Source organism: Salmo trutta, chromosome 6 (genome assembly GCF_901001165.1).
Source record: "Salmo trutta chromosome 6, fSalTru1.1, whole genome shotgun sequence".
Classification (NCBI taxonomy): Eukaryota; Metazoa; Chordata; class Actinopteri; order Salmoniformes; family Salmonidae; genus Salmo; species Salmo trutta.
The window spans coordinates 31,568,253-31,592,345 of record NC_042962.1 but is presented as its reverse complement, the minus strand read 5'-3'; the positions used below and the strand labels follow the sequence as shown (position 1 = coordinate 31,592,345).

At 42.3% G+C, this 24,093-nt stretch overlaps 1 protein-coding gene across 2 annotated transcripts in view; it reads left to right on the top strand.

The window, feature by feature from the left end:
* Positions 1 to 12,423, top strand: part of LOC115195861 (succinate--hydroxymethylglutarate CoA-transferase) — a 205,227-nt gene extending 192,804 nt beyond the window's left edge. For both annotated transcript variants that reach the window (XM_029756179.1, XM_029756178.1), the window contains one exon: positions 11,427 to 12,423. In XM_029756179.1, the coding sequence (XP_029612039.1) occupies positions 11,427 to 11,590 (164 nt within the window). In that variant the 3' untranslated portion in view covers positions 11,591 to 12,423. The remainder of the gene's footprint in view (positions 1 to 11,426) is intronic.
* Positions 12,424 to 24,093: the final 11,670 nt, after the last annotated feature.

Here is a 24,093-nt window from a genome sequence, read left to right as displayed (position 1 = left end):
TGCTCCAATATCCAATGATGGGCGTGGCGCGAAATACAAAGTCCTCGAAAATCCGAAAACTTCCATTTTTCAAACATATGACTATTTTACACCATTTTAAAGACAAGACTCTCCTTTATCTAACCACACTGTCCGATTTCAAAAAGGCTTTACAGCGAAAGCAAAACATTAGATTATGTCAGCAGAGTACCCAGCCAGAAATAATCAGACACCCATTTTTCAAGCTAGCATATAATGTCACAAAAAACAAAACCACAGCTAAATGCAGCACTAACCTTTGATGATCTTCATCAGATGACACTCCTAGGACATTATGTTATACAATACATGCATGTTTTGTTCAATCAAGTACATATTTATATCAAAAACCAGCTTTTTACATTAGCATGTGACGTTCAGAACTAGCATACCCACCGAAACTTCCGGTGAATTTACTAAATTATTCACGATAAACGTTCACAAAAACATAACAATTATTTAAAGAATTATAGATACAGAGCTCCTTTATGCAATCGCGGTGTCCGATTTTAAAATAGCTTTTCGGTGAAAGCACATTTTGCAATATTCTGAGTAGATAGCTCGCCATCACGGGCTAGCTATTTTGACACCCACCAAGTTTGGTACTCACCAAACTCAGATTTACTATAAGAAAAATTGGATTACCTTTGCTGTTCTTCGTCAGAATGCACTCCCAGGACTTCTACTTCAATAACAAATGTTGGTTTGGTTCCAAATAATCCATAGTTATATCCAAATAGTGGCGTGTTGTTGTGCGTTCAAGACACTATCCGAAGGGTAAAGAAGAGTGACGCGTCCGGCGCGTTTCGTGACAAAAAAATGCAAAATATTCCATTACCGTACTTCGAAGCATGTCAAACGCTGTTTAAAATCAATTTTTATGCGATTTTTCTCGTAAAAAAGCGATAATATTCCGACCGGGAGTTGTTGTTTTCGTTCAAAGACAGAAAATGTAAACATGGAGTCGTCTCGTGCGCACGCCCCCAGTCTCATTGTTCTCAGATCGACCACTATCCAAATGCGCTACTGTTTTTCAGCCATGGCCTGCAAAGTCATCATTCAACGTTCTGGCGCCTTCTGAGAGCCTATGGGAGCGTTAGAAAATGTCACGTTACAGCAGAGATCCCCTGTTTTGGATAGAGATGTTCAAGAAGGCCAAGAAATGGTCAGAGAGGACGCTTCCTGTTTGGAATCTTCTCAGGTTTTGGCCTGCCAAATGAGTTCTGTTATACTCACAGACACCTTTCAAACAGTTTTAGAATCTTTGGAGTGTTTTCTATCCAAAGCTAATAATTATATGCATATTCTAGTTTCTGGGCAGGAGTAATAATCAGATTTAATTGGATATGTTTTTTATCCGGCCTTTGAAAATACTGCCCCCTATCCATAACAAGTTAAGGAACTTGCAGCCCTTACCCTCCGACACTCCTGGAGGCAGTTGTCACTGCGGATAGTGAGAGAAAGGAGTTAATCAAGATCAGGCTCCTCCCTGGACACCAACTCACCTTGAGGCTCAGTGAGTGAATTCCGGAACGCTCCATGAAGAGCCGCCTCATTCCAGCCGCTCTCTGCGGCGAGGGTGCGGAACTCACATGCTATTTCAGCAACACTCTGGGCGCCTTGACGGAGGGATAGGAGGCGTTTAGCGGCATCCTTTCCGCAGATCAGGTGGTCGAATATCTTCCTCATCTCCTCCGTGAATCTGCTATAGGAGAAGCAAATGGGTGACTGTCTCTCACACACAGCAGTGGCCCAGGAAAGCGCTGCACCACAGAGGCAACCAATCAAAAACAAAATCTTGGTTCGTTCACTAGCATAAGAGCTGGGCTGTTGCTCAAATACTAGTGAACATTGTACTAGAAAAGCTCTGCAAGCTCCAAGATTTCCATCGTAGCGCTCGGGAGTAGGAACAGGTTGTGAGCTTGGGCGAAGGTTTGACTCTGTAGGACAGACAGGTTCCGTGAAAACTCGTTGATAAACCATTGATAGTCTCCAGAAGGGTTTTTAGGGATTGGTCATGATTGAGCAGGGCGCCTTGACCATTGAGAATTTGGTGGAGAGTATTCGAGTCTGCTGGGTTCATATCTCAGCCGGATCATACTGTTAAGCGGAGCAGCACAGGGGAACCCAAGAGGAGACTCAGACTAGGAAATGGGGATGAATGAACCAAGATATTTATTGTAACACAGGGAGAGATGAAGTGCAGATCCAGGGAAGCTTGGATGAGTTGTAGGAAACCAGATGTGGAGGCAGAGGTTGGAGTGAGCTGGGTTGGGACAGGGTAAACAGGTCCAGAGGGGAATCCAAGGGAGTGATGAGTTGAATCCAGAACAGGGTAGCGAGTTGTGAGACAGGAACCGGAGTCAGAGCGGCAAAACTGCAGTGAGAGGAGAAACAGCGTCAGGCAAAGAAATAGGCACAGCAGGATACAGGATCTTAAATAACAACAAATAGCTAGAAGCATGACTGACTGAACAGAGATTATGATCCAGCAGAGTGGAAGTGGCAGGACTGAGTATTTGTAGAGGTCTTGATTATGGAACGGATTGCAGCTGGTGAGGATCCGCTCTGGCTCCAGCACACCTGTCTCCAACCACACAATCACACACAAACAGAAAGGGGGGGGGGAGAGAGGGTACTGGATGAGTGGCTGCAGGTCAAGGAGACACCGGATGTCCACTAGGGGGTGTGGCAGGAGCAGATGTGACAGTTTAATCAAAGACTGCCTCTTTGGAGCAAGGTAATGTCATCCATCTCATGCTCTTACCTTGTGATCTGCGTTTACAGTGCCTTCAGAAATTATTCACACCCATTGACTTTTTCCACATTTTGTTGTGTTACAGCCTTACAGCTTTTTTGTTACTGGCCTACACACATTACCCCAAAATATCAAAGAGGAATTATGTTTCAAAAAAAAAATGTGGAAATGTCTTGAGTCAATAAGTATTCAGCCCCTTAGTTATGGCAAGCCTAAATAAGTTATATGCCTCGCAAAGAAGGGCCCCTATCAGTAAGTAAAACATGAACAGACATTGAATATCCCTTTGAGCATGGTGAAGTTATTATTACACTTTGGATGGTGTATCAATACACCCAGTCACTACAAAGATACAGGCGTCCTTCCTAACTCAGTTGCTGGAGAGGAAGGAAACTGCTCAGGGATTTTACCATGAGGCCAATGCAGAGTTTAATGGCTGTGATATGAAAAATTGAAGGATGGATCAACATACTTGTAGTTACTCCATAATACTAATCTAATTGAGTGGAAAGAAGTAAGCCTGTACAGAATACAAATATTCCTAAACATGCATCCGGTTTGGAGCAATGCACTAAAGTAATACTGCAAAAAATGTGTCAAAGCAATTTACTTTGTATCCTGAAAACAAAGTGTTATGTTTGGGGCAAATACATTACTGAGTACCACTCTCCATATTTTCAAGCATAGTGGTGGCTACATGAAGTTATGGATATGCTTGTAATCAGTGGCAATTTTAGCATGTAAATCTGGGTGGGGCAAAAGAATGTAGAAGTGTAATGCATGCCAGCAAAGCCACTACACAACATAACACTAAACAATACATGAATTGCACTATATGCCCACTAACTCTTAGGGCCTACATAAAGATGTCATAACAGCAGTCCCAACATCTTACCACTGCTACACCTGGCTATCAGCAGAGCCTTGTCTGGCAGTGAAACAGTTAATTCAACCTCATTTACTGCCTTTTAAAAAAACAGCTGATATGGCTGACTTGCTTAAACAAATGTGGTTTCTAACGCCAGTTGATATGTACAAACTATGGCATAAGGGGACGACAAGCAGATAAGAGACAATCCGTAATTTCGATTAAGACAATGAGTGTGCTAGGACGGACGTAACGTTAGTTCTAAACTATTTGTTTAGCACTTTTGAAATGTACAGCGACAGAATTCAGAACATGGGCCGTTCTTACAGTGCTCTCTCCCTGTACGCCAAGTTAGAACCGTAGGATAAATAAAGGGGGCATATAAGCAGACAATGAAAGCTCTTACAATATTCAATGATTACATTTCTCTAAAAGAGGTTATAGGCTACAGTAGAACAGTAAGTGAAATTAAGAGAGGTAAATAGACCAAATTATTAAGGTGAGGCACATGGGTTACTAACATCTTACTACACAACATACACATAGTATTACTTTCTTAGCTACAGTATACATATCTCCCTGGCATATTACATCATTTATGAATCAGCATACAATACATTTTTGGACTCGCATTGTTGTGCTCGGCTCACTTTAACAGGAAGGTGGCACGGCGGTCCTACGACTTAACATTTGTTTTGACACAAATGTTGAATGTTGAATAAATCTTGCTTCATTGACAGCATGGCCAATGTTGAATGTATCATTTTAAACTTGGAAAAGAGCCCCTTAAGCCAAGATTTGGGACCACACAGCCACTGGCACTGATTCCTTCCAAACCACTTGATGAATTTGCAATTTCCAACTTCTTGTGGAATTTATATGTCCAATACCCGATCAAATCAAATCAAATGTATTTATATAGCCCTTCTTACATCAGCTGATATCTCAAAGTGCTGTACAGAAACCCAGCCTAAAACCCCAAACAGCAAGCAATGCAGGTGTAGAAGCACGGTGGCTAGGAAAAACTCCCTAGAAAGGCCAAAACCTAGGAAGAAACCTAGAGAGGAACCAGGCTATGAGGGGTGGCCAGTCCTCTTCTGGCTGTGCCTGGTGGAGATTATAACAGCACATGGCCTAGATGTTAAAATGTTCATAAATGACCAGCATTGTCAAATAATAATAATCATAGTAGTTGTCGAGGGTGCAACAAGTCAGTAACACAAGAGTAAGTGTCAGTTGGCTTTTTCATAGCCGATCTTTGAGAGTATCTCTACCGCTCCTGCTGTCTCTGGAGAGTTGAAAACAGCAGGTCTGGGACAGGTAGCACGTCCGGTGAATAGGTCAGGGTTCCAACAGGTCTGGGACAACAGGTCTGGGACAGGTAGCACGTCCGGTGAACAGGTCAGGGTTCCATAGCTGCAGGCAGAACAGTTGGAACTAGAGCAGCAGCACGGCCAGGTGAACTGGGGACAGCAAGGAGTCATCAAGCCAGGTAGTCCTGAGGCATGGTCCTAGGGCTCAGGTCCTCCGAGAGAGAGAAAGAAAGAAAGAGAAAGAGAGAATTAGAGAGAGCATATTTAAAATTCACACAGGACACCGGAAAAGACAAGAGAAATACTCCAGATGTGACAGACTGACCCTAGCCCCCCGACACATAAACTACTGCAGCATAAATACTGGAGGCTGAGACAGGAGGGGTCAGGAGACACTGTGGCCCCATCCGATGAAACCCCCGGACAGGGCCGAACAGGTAGGATATAACCCCACCCACTTTGCCAAAGCACAGCCTCCACACCACTGGAGGGATATCTCCAACCACCAACATACCATCCCGGGACAAGGCCGAGTATAGCCCACAAAGATCTCTGCCACGGCACAGCCCAAGGGCACCAATACGTTTTATAGATCATTTCTCTTAATTATTTATCTTCTTATGACAAGGATGTAAAAGGATTTACCAGTAGATTGTCGACTTGATTCATGCTGATGACTGCTAGCTAAGATTGTGAAAGTATGATGTTGACATGATCAGTCCAATCAAAGCTACTGTACATATAACGTGATTTGATGTCGTTTTATCTGTGGCCAATGACCTTGAGCCTTCTTGGATGGGCACTTCTATGGCAGCAGCCGAGGGCTAGAATTTTCAATGTCTCCTCTTTCGCTTGGCAGTGACGTAAAGTCCCCATAAATGACAGAACACTGAGCCAATCACATGTGAAAACTCCATATTTTTTATGGCTTGCCCCACCACCACAGAAAGCAATGAGCTAGGCTGAAACACCTGCATTTTGGAGCTGCCTTACTCAAGAAAACAAAAAAGAGACCATGTTTGTATGCGGCTTTATTAACTCAATGATATATTAGTTTTACATTGTTTGCTAACTGATATGTGACACAGGCAAGCCCCCCAAGAAAATGACGGGTCGCCGCTGCTTGTAATCCTTAAGGACTGGGGAGTTTTTCAGGACAAAAAATAAACGTAATAGAGCTAAGCACAGGCACGATCCGACAGGAAAACCTGGTCCAGTCTGCTTTCCACCAGACAGCAGGACAATACCTTAAAACACAAGGCCAAATCTACACTGGAGTTTCTTACCAAGAAGACAGTGAATGTTCCTGAGTGGCCAAATTATAGTTTTGACTTAAATCTACTTGAAAATATATGGCTAGACCTGAAAATGGTTGTCTAGTAATGATCAACAACCATTTTGCCAGAGTTTGAATAATTTTTTAAAGAATAATGGGCAAAGGTTGCACAATCTAGGTGTGGTAAGCTCTTAGAGACTTACCCAGAAAGACTCACAGCTGTAATCACTGCCAAAGGTGCTTCTACAAATTATTGACTCAAGGGTGTGAATACTTATTTAAATTAGATATTTCTGTTTTTAATTTTCAATAAATGTCTAAAACAATGTTTTCACTTTGTCATTATGGGGCATTGTGTGTAGATCGGTCAGAAAATGTTTTATATTTACCGTAATTTCCGGACTATTAAGCGCACCTGAATATAAGCCGCACCCACTGAATTAAAAAAATATATATATTTTGAACATAAATAAGCCGCACATGTCTATAAGCCGCAGGTGCCTACCAGTACATTGAAACAAATGAACTTTACACAGGTTTAACGAAACACGGCTTGTAACAAAAATAAATAGGCTTTAACGAAACACGGCTTGTAAACAAAAATAAATAGGCTTTAACGAAACACGGTTTGTAACAAAAAATTAAAAATTAGCAGTAAGCTTTAGTTGTCTTTTTGCACTGAGTCAATTCCTCATGCTGCTGTTTCCAACGTCTTATCATCGACTCATTAAGACCAAGCTCCCATGCAGCAGCTCTATTTCCTTTTCCAACAGCCAGATCAATTGCCTTCAACTTGAAAGCTGCATCATATGCATTTCTCCGTGTCTTTGCCATGATGAGGGTGACAAAATGACTACCGTAATCAGAATGATGGGAAGTTTGAGAGCGCTCAATTTAATCTAAACAGTAAACAAAAAAGTTGTTTGACCTTAACCCGTTCGGCAATTTCATTGGTCTATAATGAAAGCTTCATGCCGCCAAAAAACTGAGCACGTCACAGAATGTGTTTTTTTGAAGGGAAAAAAATTGAAAGCGGGAAAAATCCATATATTAGCCGCGTCATTGTTTAAGCCGCGGGGTTCAAAGCCTGGGAAAAAAGTAGCGGCTTATAGTCCGGAATTTACGGTAATCAGTTTTGAAATCTGGCTGTAACACAACAAAATGTGGAATAAGATGTGAATACTTACAGTAGGGATGTGAGTGAGCAAAGGCAGTTGGATGAGGAAATTAATGGTATCTATAGCATCATCTACGCTGGTTTTTGAAATATAGGAAGTGTCTTGACTCATGTGTCTACTTCTCTCCCTCTTTGTTCCAACACTGCATGAATTAGGTGAAACTATCAGAGCAGTCTCATCTATGTGTTATCTATGTGTCTCTGTCTGTCATGATGAAAGCCTTATCACTGAAACCCCAGAATAATGAATCCAAGTCAATTCTCAACTCCATTAATTCCACATCTTTTAAATTGTACTCTTCTCAGGTTTGTTAACCCCAACTTGGGTCCCATTTTTTATTAACTACATCTGGGCTTTATAGAGCATTCATAAATAGTTTATTAGGCCTATACAGTGCATTCGGGAAGTATTCAGACACCTTCACTTGTTCCACCGTTTGTGACATTACAGCCATATTCTAAAATTGATTAAATAAAAGTTTTCCCTCATCATTCTACACACAATACCCTATAATGACAAAGTGGAAACAGGTTTTTAGAAAATGTTGCAAATGTATACATATTTTTTTTAAATACCTTATTTACGTAAGTATTCAGACCCTTTGCTATGAGACTTGACATTGATCATCCTTGAGGTGTTTCTTCAACTTGATTGGAGTCCATCTGTGGTATATTCAATTGATTGGACATGATTTGGAAAAGCACACACCTGTCTATACTGTATAAGGTCCCACAGTTGACAGTGCATGTCAGAGCAAAAACTAAGCTGTGAGGTCGAGGGAATTGTGTGTAGTGCTCTGAGACAGGATTGTGTCGAGGCACAGCTCTGGGGAAGGGTACCAAAAAATGTCTGCAGCATTAAAGGTCCCCAAGAACACAGTGGGCTCCATCATTCTTAAATGGAAGAAGTTTAGAACCACCAAGACTCTTTCTTGAGCTGGCCGCCTGGCCAATATTAGAAATTGGGCGAGAAGGGCCTTGGTCAGGGAGGTGACTAAGATTCCGATTTTCACTCTGACAGAGCTCCATAGAGGAAGTCTGGAGATGGGAGAACCTTCCAGAAGGACAACCATCTCTGCAGCACTCCACCATCAGGCCTTTGTAGTAGAGTGGCCAGACGGAAGCCACTCCTCAGCAAAAGGCACATGACACCCCACTTGGAGTTTGCCAAAAGGCACCTAAAGGACTCTCAGACCGTGAGAAACAAGATTCTCTGGTCTGATGAATCCAACATTGAACTCTTTGGCCTGAATGCTAAGCGTCATATCTGGATGAAACCTTGCACCATCCCTACGGTGAAACATGGTGGTGGCAGCATCATGCTGTGGGGATGTTTTTCAGCGGCATGGACTCGGAGACTAGTTGGGATCGAGGGAAAGATGAACTGAGCAAAGTACAGAGAGATCCTTGATGAAAACCTGCTCCAGAGCACTCAGGACCTCAGACTGGGGCAAAGGTTCACCTTCCAACAGGACAACGACCCTAAGTACACATCCAAGACAATGCAGGAGTGGCCAAATACAGGTGAGACAAGCTTATAGCGTCACACCCAAGAAGACTTGAGGCTGTAATCGCTGCCAAATGTGCTTCAACAAAGTACTGAGTAAAGGGTCTGAATATTTATGTAAATGTGATATTTTCATAATATCTAGCACAAGTCTCTAGCAGAAGAGGAATACCTGGTGTGGTAGTCTTAGGTTGGACTAATCCAAATCATAATACTTCTGACACACACACACAAACAGAAGCTTTGCATGTACATCAATCCATTTAAATACCTTTCACCATCATAAATCAGCATAACGTTAATAACCAGTTTATTTACACTTCATGTTGTGTCCTGTAATTCTTAGTTTGAAGCTTTGGTTTTTCGTAAGACATCCATAAAGACTCTATATCGGCAGGTAGAATAGTGGTTAGAGCTTTGGGCCAGTAACCGAAAGGTTGCTGGATCAAATCCACGAGCTGACAAAGTAAAAATATGTGATTCTGCCCCTGAACAAGGCAGTTAACCCACTGTTCCCTAGTAGGTCGTCATTGTAAATAAGGTTAAATAAAGGTTACATTTAAAAATATCCCATAACACTGTACTTTAAATCAGACCCCTTTGGTCATTTATAACACATACAGTACATAAATGGCTTGTATCATATGATGCTCTACTTACTATAAAGTCAGACACATTTGGTAATTCATAACACATTCTGTACATAAAGGCTTAATGATGTAAACACATATGTATTAACACTTAGGGAATTATCACTAACAGCTAAAACAAATAAACATTAAAGACATGTTTAAACCATACATTTCCTTGTATTTGTACATTTTTAAAACAATTCAAATAGATTAACTTTCACAAAGTCCAGCAATGCAATTACATTGAACATTGCAAAGGGCTGTGAATAGTGTAGCTTGACCCTGAGCTGGCAGACAAATGTTTCTTGCCTCTCTGCCTGCTGGAGGTACTGCATGTTGGTTCCAACCTTAAAAGTAACAACAAAGAAAGGTAGCATGTCTGTTAAGAAATGCTTATGTCACACCATCTGGATAAGGCTGTGCCAGGAACTCTAAATGAGGAGATGGGGAAACTCCATTTGATTTGTATTATTATAATCCTCTTTAATTTACAAATCTCATGATGTGACCATGAGACGTGGCTGTATCTAGAGGGATTTTTATATAGCTGAGCCTGCTAGCTATCTACATGTAGGCTAGCTAGCAATTGCTGTGAAGTCACCAAAATTATTTGAAATAACAATTGAGGTAGCTACAATGTAATCTAACTCAAGACTCAACTACTACAAACTACACTGGACAAAAATATAAACGCAACATGTAAAGTATTGGTCCCATGTTTCATGAGCTGAAATGAAAAAATCCCAGAAATGTGCCATATGCACAAAAAGCTTATTTCTCTCTAATTTTGTGCACAAATTTGTTTTCATCCCCGATATTGGCATCGAGCGAGTACTATTCTGGGTGCCACAGTAAAAGTATTGTAGAGAATACTCAGTAGGGTCTGTTGATTGTAAATATGGTGTCATTTCATGGGGCTCTGAATAATACGAAGTGTTGCTGGATTTTTACTCCACCCATTCCATAGGCGGCCACAATGTGAATCACTGTATATGGAATAAATAATCATCACACGCAATTACTGTGCTACAGAAAACCTGCTAACCAAACAACATTTCAGGGCATGCTCACTGAATTAAAGGGCAACTACACAAAAAAAAAAAAATCTACATTTCTTATATTTTTCCCAAACCTCAAAAGTCATCCTCTGATGTGGTTTAAGCATTGCTGTGAAGACAGAAAATGAAAGTGTGAAGAAAATGGGAAATCCAAAACTTGGAAAAACCAAACCGAGAAAATCTCATTTCGGGGTTAAAAAACAACATTATACAAGGCCATACCAACGTTTTTTGCTGTGCATGACTGCACTTTAGAGTATGTGTCATCCTGCAGTACAGCATTTCGGGGAAGGTTAAGGTCATATCCAATATTGACAATGCACCCAAGAGGGAAAGAGGTGGGCCATCCTATAAATGTTTTAGAGTAATATAATATATATAATTTATCAGACGCTTTTATCCAAAGTGACTTACAGTCATGTGTGAATAAATTATTAAGCGTGGATGGTCCCGGGAATCAAACCCACTGTCCTGGCATTGCAATGCTCTACCAAGATGCATGGCATGGTTATAAATGCTTTGTGAAGCCTCAATTTAATATGATTTATAAGGCCTTTATTAAGCGGTGCTAATGCCACCTTTTAAAAAGCACAGATTTATGTCATATTTGACATAGTGGGTCATGTCACATTTGACATGGGTGGTTGTCACACAGTTATGCCATTTATGAACCCTTTATAAAGCATGACATACGGTTATAGATGTGTAACACATGTAGTGTTTATGAAGACTTTATGAAGCATTTATAAGCTGCACCAAAAGTCAGAAGTTGTAGTTTGTTTTTAGTGTAACCAATTTGTATCTACTCTTTTTCCACAGGGCCAGCGGTCCGATTCAGCACCTTTGAGAGCAGGGAGCCAATGACCCCTCCCATGATTGGTCAACACACTGTGCAGGTTCTCAGAGACAGCCTGTCATATAGTGATGATGTCATCAATCAGCTGCTGGCATCAGGGACAGTTGCCCAGAATGAAGTGCATTGAGAACTGTGCTCTATCTCAATTCTTCTTTCCTGATAACTACATAAGCACTACATAAAGTGAAGAGAGTGGACACAAAGAATCAAATAATAATTGAGAAAGAGCACTGCCGAAATTGGTGTATGAGCAATTTGCACACCCTGGATGGAGCACTACTGTTAACCAATGAAAATCTTCACGTTCCACCTAGGGTTGCAAAATGCTGGTAACTTTCCCAAAATTCCTAGATTTTCCAGAAATCTCAGGGATTTCCACCATAACCCTGTTTGGGCCACTCTGCAGGATTTATTGTGTTACATCCTTGATACAAAGGTTGTGCTTTTGTAAACCATGAATAACCATCAGCGAGCAAAATTAAACCACAAATGTAGCAATAATGACATAATGATGTATGTACACACCCTTTCCTTAGCCAACTAGCATTTTATTTGCATCTCTCCTAGGTCTCAATGGCATCACTTTGTGATTCACACATGATTGATCAATATGACACACTCTACCGTAGGTCTGACATTTCACTCAGGCCAGTGACATAAAGAAAACATTTCAGCCTTTGGAAGGATATCACTTAATGCTATCTTGGTGGTCAGTCATCACTCATTACTACACTTAAATCCTTTATATCACATCCAGAGTTAATCCAGGTTCAGCCAAGTGCACGTTTGTGCTAGAGATGCATACAACATTTCTTTTAATGAACTTATAAATTATTATTGTAATGAAATGTGCTTTACAAATATAACAAATTATTATTATCAACCAGTGAGATCCAACTAAGTGATTTGTAATTGTTAACCTGACATTCATTAGAAACAAATAAAATGGTTCTGAACATTGTTGTCGTTATTTCCTTCATCCTTCACTCATGCTGCCAAACATACCCTCGTAAAACTGACCATCCTACCAATCCTCGACTTCGGCGATGTCATTTACAAAATAGCCTCCAATACCCTACTCAACAAGCTGGATGCAGTCTATCACAGTGCCATCCGTTTTGTCACCAAAGCCCCATATACAACCCACCACTGCGACCTGTATGCTCTCGTTGGCTGGCCTTCACTTCATAATCGTCGCCAAACACATTGGCTCCAGGTCATCTACAAGACCCTGCTAGGTAAAGTCCCCCCTTATCTCCGCTCACTGGTCACCATAGCAGCACCCACCTGTAGCACGCGCTCCAGCAGGTATATCTCTCTGGTCACCCCTAAAGCCAACTCCTCCTTTGGTCGTCTCTCCTTCCAGTTCTCTGCTGCCAATGACTGGAACGAACTACAAAAATCTCTGAAACTGGAAACACTTATCTCCCTCACTAGCTTTAAGCACCAGCTGTCAGAGCAGCTCACAGATCACTGCACCTGTACATAGCCCATCTATAATTTAGCCCAAACTACTACCTCTTCCCCTACTGTATTTATTTATTTTATTTATTTTGCTCCTTTGCACCATATTATTTATATTTGAACTTTGAACTTTCTTCAAACTACAAATCTACCATTCCAGTGTTTTTCTTGCTATACTTTATTTACTTTGCCACCATGGCATTTTTTTGCCTTTACCTCCCTTATCTCACATCATTTGCTCACATTGTATATAGTCTTATTTTTTTCTACTGTATTATTGACTGTATGTTGTTTACTCCATGTGTAACTCTGTGTTGTTGTATGTTGTCGAACTGCTTTGCTTTATCTTGGCCAGGTCGCAATTGTAAATGAGAACTTGTTCTCAACTTGCCTACCTGGTTAAATAAAGGTGAAATTAAAAAATAAATAACAATTTCACAGGACTATTTGTCTTGTGACCATTATCTATGTTTTGCCTCTTAGCTATTGCAAGTAAACATTTCTTATGGTTCAAACCACTCAAATGAAAAGATTAATCAGCACATTTTTTATTTAAAAAAATCCATATGATATTTAAAATGGACGTATCCTTCTAACTAATGTTGCAAAAGGAATCTGAATCTTAAAAAGGATGAATGTCCTGTCTGCAATGTCCTGGTTGTGATGGATATATAGTGGATGTTACAGATCACAATGTTCCATGTAATGGGGCAATTCCACAGTAATGGAATTACTCTTTGAATCAGATTCTTCACTTAAAAATGTTTGCCAAACAATAACCATTGATATCAAAGTTTAACGAACCATACAACTCTATGCACGAGGACCATTTTAAACAATTTACACCGGAAATTTCACAAAAACACATTTACTGGAAGAACTGTACAGATGCAAAGTTTGGTAACAGAATTACAGTAAATTCTCCCTCAGCTTTTTTATTGTGACCACGTTTTCCAAAAAGATCTGTTAAATATTTGCTCCGAATTCTAAGAGTGGGGTGTCAGCTATGACATGACACCTTGAGTTTGAACAAATATATTTTTGTTAGTGAGCTACACTAGGTGAAGAGGATTTACATGCAGTAAAGGAATTACGGTAACAGAATTACGTCATGGGTCCCTGATCTGTACTATACCGAAATGCATATGAATATCATTCTCTTCATGGTGATGTATCCTGAATTGGTATACAACTGTAGAACTGTCTAATATCCTTCTTTGGCATATTTGGGTATTATTCTACACACTGGCTCTAATGGTAATGAGCTCCGACCCCAAACAAGATCACATTTGGTTGGTCCGGACCAGACCAAATCTGAAACAATCATAGATGTCTATGTTTCATAAGTTTGGACATCACAGCACAGCACAGTAGAGCACACTACAGTACAGTAAAGTAGATATGGTTAGTACGGTACATTATACTGTACCCTACTTTGCTGTACATTACTGTACTGTACTGTACTGTGCTGTCCAAACTTGTGAAACATAGACTTCTGAGACTGTTTCCAGCCAGGGGCAGAGAGAGGAAGAGTGAGAGGAAGTCATTGTCCAAACTGTTTTCACAGTCTTGCTTTGACCACCAAATGACATAAAGAAAAAAAACAGTTATTTAGCTGAACATAACAGTATGCTAGTTGAAGGGAGAACAGTAACAAGTGATCCAACTGGGATTTGTGACTACTATGACTTCCCATTGTAGACAATTCAATTGCAACAATTCCATTATGGGTTTTTCAGTAATTCCATTACCGATTTGGTCACGGAATTACGAGTTTTATCACTATATAATTCATAAACAAACTTGATATCTGTAAATACACTATAATTATTGATATTTAAGCCTTTACTTGTTACTTCTGTGAACTTTCATTATCCTTCCTCCTCATCAGGGAGAAATTACAACAAGGCACAAGGAAATGTTTCTTAAACTTACACAAGACAATTCATTTCTCCAAAAAGAAAAATATAAGTGTTGATATTAGTTGGTAGGGGTCTTTACTTCAACATTAATGTGTTTTAATGTATTTCTAATACATTTTAAGACTTTTTCTGGTATATGTCGTCTGAGACTCCTTTTCCATCTGCTTGACCAGAAATCAAAGCATTTGCTTATTCCTAATTTTTAGGATGGAAGATTGTTGAAAAATGTATATATGCCTTAATAAAAAAAGATATATAGACTCTTATCTTTCATTTGACACCCAATTTGACATGCTCCCAATATGACGTGCTCATGGGTCCTTTTAGATGGATATAACCAATGGCTATAGAGTACCACAGTATCAGTCATAATACCCATGAAACCTAGCGGTCATGCAGGAAATGGTTGCAATCGTTTTTCCACCATTCATATTTCCCATAGGGGATTTTAAAAACACTTAAAATAATGGCTGTTTCGAGTAGGCTTACCCTGGTGTGACATTTTGATAACCATGTAAATCTCTCTAGGACAAGGTGCCTTTTATCAATATATTAGCTTGTACAATCCATTCGGAAAGTATTTTTTATTTATTTGATTTTATTTCACCTTTATTTAACCAGGTAGGCAAGTTGAGAACAAGTTATCATTTACAATTGCGACCTGGTGTCACGTTCTGACCAGTATAGGGGTTATTTGTTATTGTAGTTTGGACAGGACGTGGCAGGGGGGTATTTGTTTTATGTGGTTCGGGGTGTGTGTTTATGTGGAGGGGTGTTTGGTTAGTGTTTTCCGGGGTTTTTGGGCTATGTTCTATGTTAGTATATTTCTATGTTCTAGTCTAGTCTTTTTAGTTCTATGTTTAGTTTATTGATTTGGCCTTCAATTGGAGGCAGCTTTTCCTCGTTGCCTCTGATTGAAGGTCCTATATAGAGGAGTGTGTTTTGTTTGGGTTTTGTGGGAAGTTGTGATTGCATAGCTGTGTTTAGCCTGTAATCCTGTTCGTTCGTATGTTTTCTTGTTTTGTTTTATTAAATGTTCTAAATAAATATATAATGAGCGCTCAACCCACTGCGCTTTGGTCCACTTACTACGATGACTGTTACAGAACTTCCCACCACCAACGGACCAAGCAGCAGGGAAAGGAGCAACAGAGGAATTATGTGGACTATTCGGAAACTTGGACATGGGAGGAGATTCTGGACGGGGCTGGACCATGGCACCAGGCTGGGGAATATCGTCGCCCATCGGAGGAGATAGAGGCAGCCAAGGCGGAGCGACGCCGGTATGAGGCTCTATACACACGGTTGGCATTTAAGCCTGAGAGGCAGCCCCAAGAAATGTTTTGGGGGGGCACACGGGTAGTTTGGCTGGGCCAGTGTTAAGCTCCAAGCCAACTCCCCGTGCTTACCGGAGGCAGCATGTTACTGGTAAGGCCCCGTGCTGTGGGGTGATGCGCACGGTGTTGAGGCCGAGCATTCACAGGCCAGTGTGCGCGGTGCCAGCGCCCCGCATTTGCCAGAGGGAAGCGGGCATCCAGCCAGTAAGGGTGGTGCCAGTACTGCGCTCGAGACCGCCAGTGCGCCTTCACGGCCCAGTGTATCCTGTTCCCGCTCCTCGCACTAGCCCTGAGGTGCGTGTTTCCAGTCTGGCACATCCTAAGCCAGCACCACACACCAGGCCTCCAGTGCGTCAGCCTGGTCCAACTCGTCCTGTTCCTGCTCCTTGCACTAGCCCTGAGGTGCGTGTTTCCAGTCTGGCACATCCAAAGCCAGCACCACGCACCAGGCTTCCAGTGCGTCAGCCCAGTCCAACTCGTCCTGTTCCTGCTCCTCGCACTAGCCCTGAGGTGCGTGTATCCAGTCTGGCGTATCCAAAGCCAGTCCCACGCACCAGGCTTCCAGTGCGTCAGCCCAGTCCAACTCGCCCTGTTCCTGCTCCTCGCACTAGCCTTGGGGTGCGTGTCTCCAGTCTGGTACCTCCACTACCAGCCCCACGCATCATGCTTCCAGTGCGTCAGCCCAGTCCAGAGCTTCCGACGACAGTACCCCATCCAGAGCTTCCGGCAATAGTGCCTCGTCCAGAGCTTCCGACAATAGTGCCTCGTCCAGAGCTTCCGGCAATAGTGCCTCGTCCAGAGCTTCCGGCAATAGTACCTCGTCCAGAGCTTCCGGCAATAGTGCCTCGTCCAGAGCTTCCGGCAATAGTGCCTCGTCCAGAGCTTCCGGCAATAGTGCCTCGTCCAGAGCTTCCGGCAATAGTGCCTCGTCCAGAGCTTCCGGCAATAGTGCCTCGTCCAGAGCTTCCGGCAACAGTGCCTCGTCCAGAACGTCCGGCAACAGTGCCCCGTCCAGAGTGTCCGGAAACAGTGCCCCGTCCAGAGTGTCCGACGACAGTGCCCCGTCTAGAGATGGCCCACTGTCCGGAACCGAGTGAGACGGCCCACAGTTCGGAACTGAGTGAGACGGCCCACAGTCCGGAACCGAGTGAGACGGCCCACAGTCCGGAACCGAGTGAGTCGCCCTACAGTCCGGAGCTCCCAGAGTCGCCCTACAGTCCGGAATCGGCGCAGCCAGAGTCGCCCTACAGTCCGGAGCTCCCAGAATCGTCCGTCTGCCCGAGGTCTACAGCGAAGTGCTTCAGCCCGTGGTCTACAGCGACGCGCTTCAGCCAGAGGCATTCAGCGGGGGTGGACAGATTAGGTGGGGGACTAAGGCCAGAGCCTGAGCCACCTCCACAGTAGGAAGATTGGGGAGGGGGGGTGTAGCACGGGAACCGTCGGTGACGGCAGCCACCCTCCCTTCCCTCCCTTTAGTTTGGGGTGTTTATTGTTTTCTGTGAGGTGCATCTGGGGTCTGCACCTTTGGGGGGGGTACTGTCACGTTCTGACCAGTATAGGGGTTATTTGTTATTGTAGTTTGGTCAGGACGTGGCAGGAGGGTATTTGTTTTATGTGGTTCGGGGTGTGTGTTTATGTAGAGGGTGTTTGGTTAGTGTTTTCCGGGGTTTTTGGGTTATGTTCTATGTTAGTATATTTCTATGTTCTAGTCTAGTCTTTTTAGATCTATGTTTAGTTTATTGATTTGGCCTTCAATTGGAGGCAGCTTTTCCTCGTTGCCTCTGATTGAAGGTCCTATATAGAGGGGTGTGTTTTGTGGGAAGTTGTGATTGCATAGCTGTGTTTAGCCTGTAATCCTGTTCGTTCGTATGTTTTCTTGTTTTGTTTTCTTAAGTGTTCTAAATAAATATATAATGAGCACTCAACCCACTGCGCTTTGGTCCACTTACTACGACGACCGTTACACCTGGCCAAGATAAAGCAAGCAGTTTGACACATACAACAACACAGAGTTACACATGGAGGAAAACAAACATACAGTCAATAATAAAGTAGAAAAATAAGTCTATATACAAAGTGAGCAAATGAGGTGAGAGCAAAAAAGGCCATGGTGGCGAAGTAAATACAGTATAGCAAGTAAAACACTGGAATGCTAGATTTGCAGTGGAAGATAGTGCAAAATAGAAATAATGAGGTGCAAAATAAATACAGTAGGGGAAGCGGTAGTTGTTTGGGCTAAATTATAGATGGGCTATGTACAGGTGCAGTAATCTGTGAGCTGCTCTGACAGCTGGTGCTTAAAGCTAGTGAGGGAGATAAGTGTTTCCAGTTTCAGAGATTTTTGTAGTTCGTTCTAGTCATTGCCAGCAGAGAACTGGAAGGAGAGGCGGCCAAAGGAGGAATTGGCTTTGGGAGTGACCAGAGAGATATATCTGCTTGAGCGCGTGCTACAGGTGGGTGCTGCTATGGTGACCAGCGAGCTGAGATAAGGGGGAACTTTACCTAGCAGGGTCTTGTAGATGACCTGGAGCCAATAGGTTTGGCGACGAGCATGAAGCGAGGGCCAGCCAACGAGAGTGTACAGGTCGCAGTGGTGGGTAGTATATGGGGCTTTGGTGACAAAACGGATCGCACTGTGATAGACTGCATCCAATTTATTGAGTAGGGTATTGGACGCTATTTTGTAAATGACATCGCCGAAGTCGAGGATTGGTAGGATGGTCAGTTTTACGAGGATATGTTTGGCAGCATGAGTGAAAGATGCTTTGTTGCGAAATAGGAAGCCAATTCTAGATTTAACTTTGGATTGGAGATGTTTGATGTGAGTCAGGAAGGAGACTTTACAGTCTAACCAGACACCTAGGTGTTTGTAGTTGTCCACATATTCTAAGTCAGAACCGTCCAGAGTAGTGATGCTGGACGGGCGGGCAAGTGCAGGCAGCGATCGGTTGAAGAGCATGCATTTAGTTTTAATTGTATTTAAGAGCAGTTGGAGGCCACCGAAGGAGAGTTGTATGGTATTGAAGCTCGTCTGGAGGGTAGTTAACACAATGTCCAAAGAAGGGCCAGAAGTATACCGAATGGTGTCATCTGTGTAGAGGTGGATCAGAGACTCACCAGCAGCAAGAGCGACATCATTGATGTATACAGAGAAAAGAATTGGCCCAAGAATTGAACCCTGTGGCACCCCCATAGAGACTGCCAGAGGCCCGGACAACAGGCCCTCCGATTTCACACTGAACTCTATCAGAGAAGTAGTTGGTGAATCAGGCGAGGCAATCATTTGAGAAACCAAGGCTGTTGAGTCTGCCGATGAGGATGTGGTGATTGACAGAGTCGAAAGCCTTGGCTAGGTCAATGAATACGGCTGCACAGTATTGTTTCTTATCGATGCCGGTTAAGATATCGTTTAGGACCTTGAGGTGCACCCATGACCAGCTCTGAAACCAGATTGCATAGCGGAGAAGGTGCGGTGTGATTCGAAATGGTCGGTAATCTGTTTGTTGACTTGGCTTTCGAAGACTTTAGAGAGGCAGGGTAGGATAGATATAGGTCTGTAGCAGTTTGGGTCAAGAGTGTCCCCTCCTTTGAAGAGGGGGATGACAGCAGCTGCTTTCCAATCTTTGGAATCTCAGACGACACGAAAGAGAGGTTGAACAGGCTAGTAATAGGGGTTGCAACAATTTCGGCAGATCATTTTAGAAAGAAAGGGTCCAGATTGTCTAGCCCGGCTGATTTGTAGGGGTCCAGATTTTGCAGCTTTTTCAGAACATCAGCTGACTGGATTTGGGAGAAGGAGAAATGGGGAAGGCTTGGGTGAGTTGCTGTGGGGGGTGCAGTGCTGTTGACTGGGTTAGGGGTAGCCAGGTGGAAAGCATGGCCAGCCATAGAAAAATGCTTATTGAAATTCTCAATTATAGTGGATTTATCGGTGGTAACAGAGTTTCCTATCCTCAGTGCAGTGGGCAGCTGGGAGGAGGTGCTCTTATTCTCTAAGGACTTTACAGTGTCCCAGAACTTTTTTGAATTTGTGTTGCAGGGAGCAAATTTCTGCTTTAAAAAGCTAGTCTTGGCTTTTCTAACTGCCTGTGTATATTGGTTTCTAACTTCCCTGAAAAGTTGCATATCACGGGGGCTGTTCGATGCAAATGCAGAACGCCACAGGATGTATTCAGACCCCTTGACTTTTTCCACATTACGTTACAGCCTTATTCTAAAACTGATTAAATTGTTTTTTCCCCCTCATCAATCTACACACAATACCCAATAATTACAACGTGAAAACAGGCATTTAGACATTTTGCAAATGTATTATAAATAAAAAAAGAAATGTCTGATTTACATAAGTATTCAGACCCTTTACTCAGTGCTTTGTTGAAGCACCTTTGGCAGCGATTACAGCCTTAAGTCAAGTCAAATCAAATTGTATTTGTCACATGCGCAGAAAACAACAGGTTACCTTACAGTGAAATGCTTACTTACAAGTCCTTAACCAACAATGCAGTTTAAACTTCTTAAAGTGTAGGGGGCAGTATTTTCACGGCCGGATGAAAAACGTACCCAAATTAAACTGGTTACTACTCTGGCCCAGAAACTAGAATATGCATATCATTCGTCGATTTGGATAGAAAACACTCTGAAGTTTCTAAAACGGTTTGAATGATGTCTGTGAGTATAACAGAACTCATATGGCAGGCAAAAACATGAGAAAAATGCAACCAGGAAGTTGAAAATCTGAGAATTGTAGTTCTTCTTTTGAATCCTTATCGAAACTACAGTGTCTGTGGGGTCACGTTGCACTTCTTAAGGCTTCCATTGGCTGTCAACAGCCTTCAGAAAGTTCTTTCAGCCTTCTCCTGTTACTGGGCAGATAATAGTAGCTCAGTCAACGAGTGGACTGCCTATGGACAAAGCACTTGGGTATGCGCGATCCCGAGAGCACACCGTACCTTCTTTTTCTCCTGGAATGAATACGCTATTGTCCGGTTGGAATATTATCGCAATTTTACGTAGAAAATAGCCTAAAGATTGATTGCAAACAACGTTTGACATGTTTCTACTAATGGTAATGGAACATTTTGACTTTTCGTGTCTGAAATCACGCTCGCGCATTATGCCTTTGGATAGTGACCTGAAGGCACGAACAAAATGGAGGTATTTGGACATAAATATGGATTATTTCGAACAAAAAGAACATTTCTTGTGGAAGTAGCAGTCCTGGGAGTGCATTCTGACGAAGATCAGCAAAGGTAAGAGAATATTTCTAATACTAATTCTGAGTTTAGTTGACCCCGAACTTGGCGGGTGTCTGTATAGCTTGCTGTGATGGCAAGCTATGTACTCAGAATATTGAAAAATGTGCTTTCTCCATAAAGCTATTTTAAAATCTGATACAGCGGTTGCATTAAGGAGTAGTATATATCTATAATTCTTAAAATAATTGTTATGTATTTTGTCAACGTTTATGATGAGTATTTTTGTAAATTGATGTGCTCATTCACCGGGACGTTTTGGTGGGAATACATTTTATGGACATCACACGCCAATGTAAAATGCTGTTTTTGGATATAAATATGAACTTTATCGAACAAAACATACATGTATTGTGTAACATGATGTCCTAGGAGTGTCATCTGATGAAGATAGTCAAAGGTTAGTGCTTCATTTAGCTGTGTTTTGGGTTTTTGTGACATATATCCTTGCTTGGAAAATGGCTGTGTGGTTATTTTTGTCTATGTACTCTCCTAACATAATCTAATGTTTTGCTTTTGCTGTAAAGCCTTTTTGAAAACGGACAATGTGGTTACATTAAGGAGAAGTGTATCTTTAAAATGGTGTAAAATAGTCATATGTTTGAGAAATTGAAATTATATTTTTGCTGTTTTGTGCTTCGCGCCATGCTATTTCACTGGCTGTTGAATAGTGTGGGACGGTCATGTTCCACCTTGCCCAGAGAAGTAAAAAAAAAAAAATGTAAAGAAAGAAAGAAATAAAAGTAACAAATACTTAAAAAGCAGCAGTAAAATAACAATAGCGAGGCTATGTACAGGGGGGTACCGGTACAGAGTCAATATGGGGGGCACCGGTTAGTCAAAGTAATTGAGGTAATATGTACGTGTAGGTAGATTTATTAAAGTGACTATGCATAGATTATAAACAAAATAGCTGCAGCGTAAAAGAGGGTAGGGGTGGGGCAATGAAAATAGTCTGGGTAGCCATTTGATTAGATGTTCAGGAGTCTCATGGCTTGGGGGTAGAAGCTGTTTAGAAGCCTCTTGGACCTAGACTTGGCACTCCAGTACCGCTTGCCTTGCGGTAGCAGAGAGAACAGTCTATGACTAGGGTGACTGAAGTCTTTGACCATTTTTAGGGCCTTTCTCTGCCACCACCTGGTATAGAGGTCCTGGATGGCAGGAAGCTTGGCCCCAGTGATGTACTGGGCCGTACGCACTACCCTCTGTAGTGCCTTGCTGTCAGAGGCCGTGTAGTTGCCATACCAGGCAGTGATGCAACCAGTCAGGATGCTCTCGATGGTGTAGCTGTAAAATCTTGAGGATATGAGCACCCATGCCAACTATTTTCAGTCTCCTGAGGGGGAAAAGGTTTTGTTGTACCCTCTTCACAACTGTCTTGGTGTGCTTGGACCATGTTAGTTTGTTGGTGATGTGGACACCAAGGAACTTGAAGCTCTCAACCTGCTCTCAACCTGCCCGTCGATGAGCATGGGGGCGTGCCCAGTCCTCCTTTTCCTGTAGACCACAATCATCTCCTTTGTCTTGATCATGTTGAGGGAGAGGTTGTTGTCCTGGCACCACATGGCCAGGTCTCTGACCTCCTCTCTAAAGGCTGTCTCGTCGTTGTCGGTGATTAGGCCTACCACTGTTGTGTCATTGGCAAATTTAATGATGGTGTTGGAGTCGTGCCTGGCCATGCAGTCATGAGTGAACATGGAGTACAGGAGGGGACAGAGCACGCACCCCAGAGGGGATCCCATGTTGAGGATCAGCGTGGCGGATGTGTTGTTACCTACTCTTACCATCTAGGGGCGGCCCGTCAGGAAGTCCAGGATCCAGTTGCAGAGGGAGGTGTTTAGTCCCAGGGTCCTTAGCTTGGTGATGAGCTTTGAGGGCACTATGGTGTTGAATGCTGAACTGTAGTCAATGAATAGCATTCTCACATAGGTGTTCCTTTTGTCCAGGTGTGAGAGGGCAGTGTGGAGTGCAATAGAGATTGCATAATCTGTGGATCTGTTAGGGAAGTAAGAAAATTGGGTTGTGTCTAGGGTTTCTGGGATAATGGTGTTGATGTGAGCCATGACCGGCCTTTCAAAGCACTTCATGGCTACAGACGACAAGGCTGCCATCAATCCATGGTTTTTGATTGGGGTAAGTTTTGAAAGACACCATCAGTATCACATCATCTTCATCCACACCAAGCTATGAACATACATGGTAGGTAAAGGTAAAGTACATCGAAATAACTGGAGATAATATAAACACGATGATGACTTGGAAGGTATTTTTGGGGTAATTACGTGGTAATAAATGATAAATTACCATGTATGTTTATCGGTATTTCTTAGGTATTCCTTTGAAAGAGACTGGCATGACTATGTATTCCCATAGTATTAAGCTGGTTCTTACTTGTACTTACCTTTAGGACTAAAATATGTTAGTATATACTTACATTTTGTGACTGTGTTCCTTGGTGTTATATAATATATTGAAATAGTGGCGTGACTAGGTATTTACATACTGTAGTTATTAGCTGTTACTTAGTTATACCTACCTTTTAACTTACTTGTATTTACCTATAATAAAACAAATGTACTTTTTATTTACTAATTAAGTATATAGTGCTTACTTGCTTGATTACTAGTAAGTAAGTTTAAGACTAAATGGTTACTA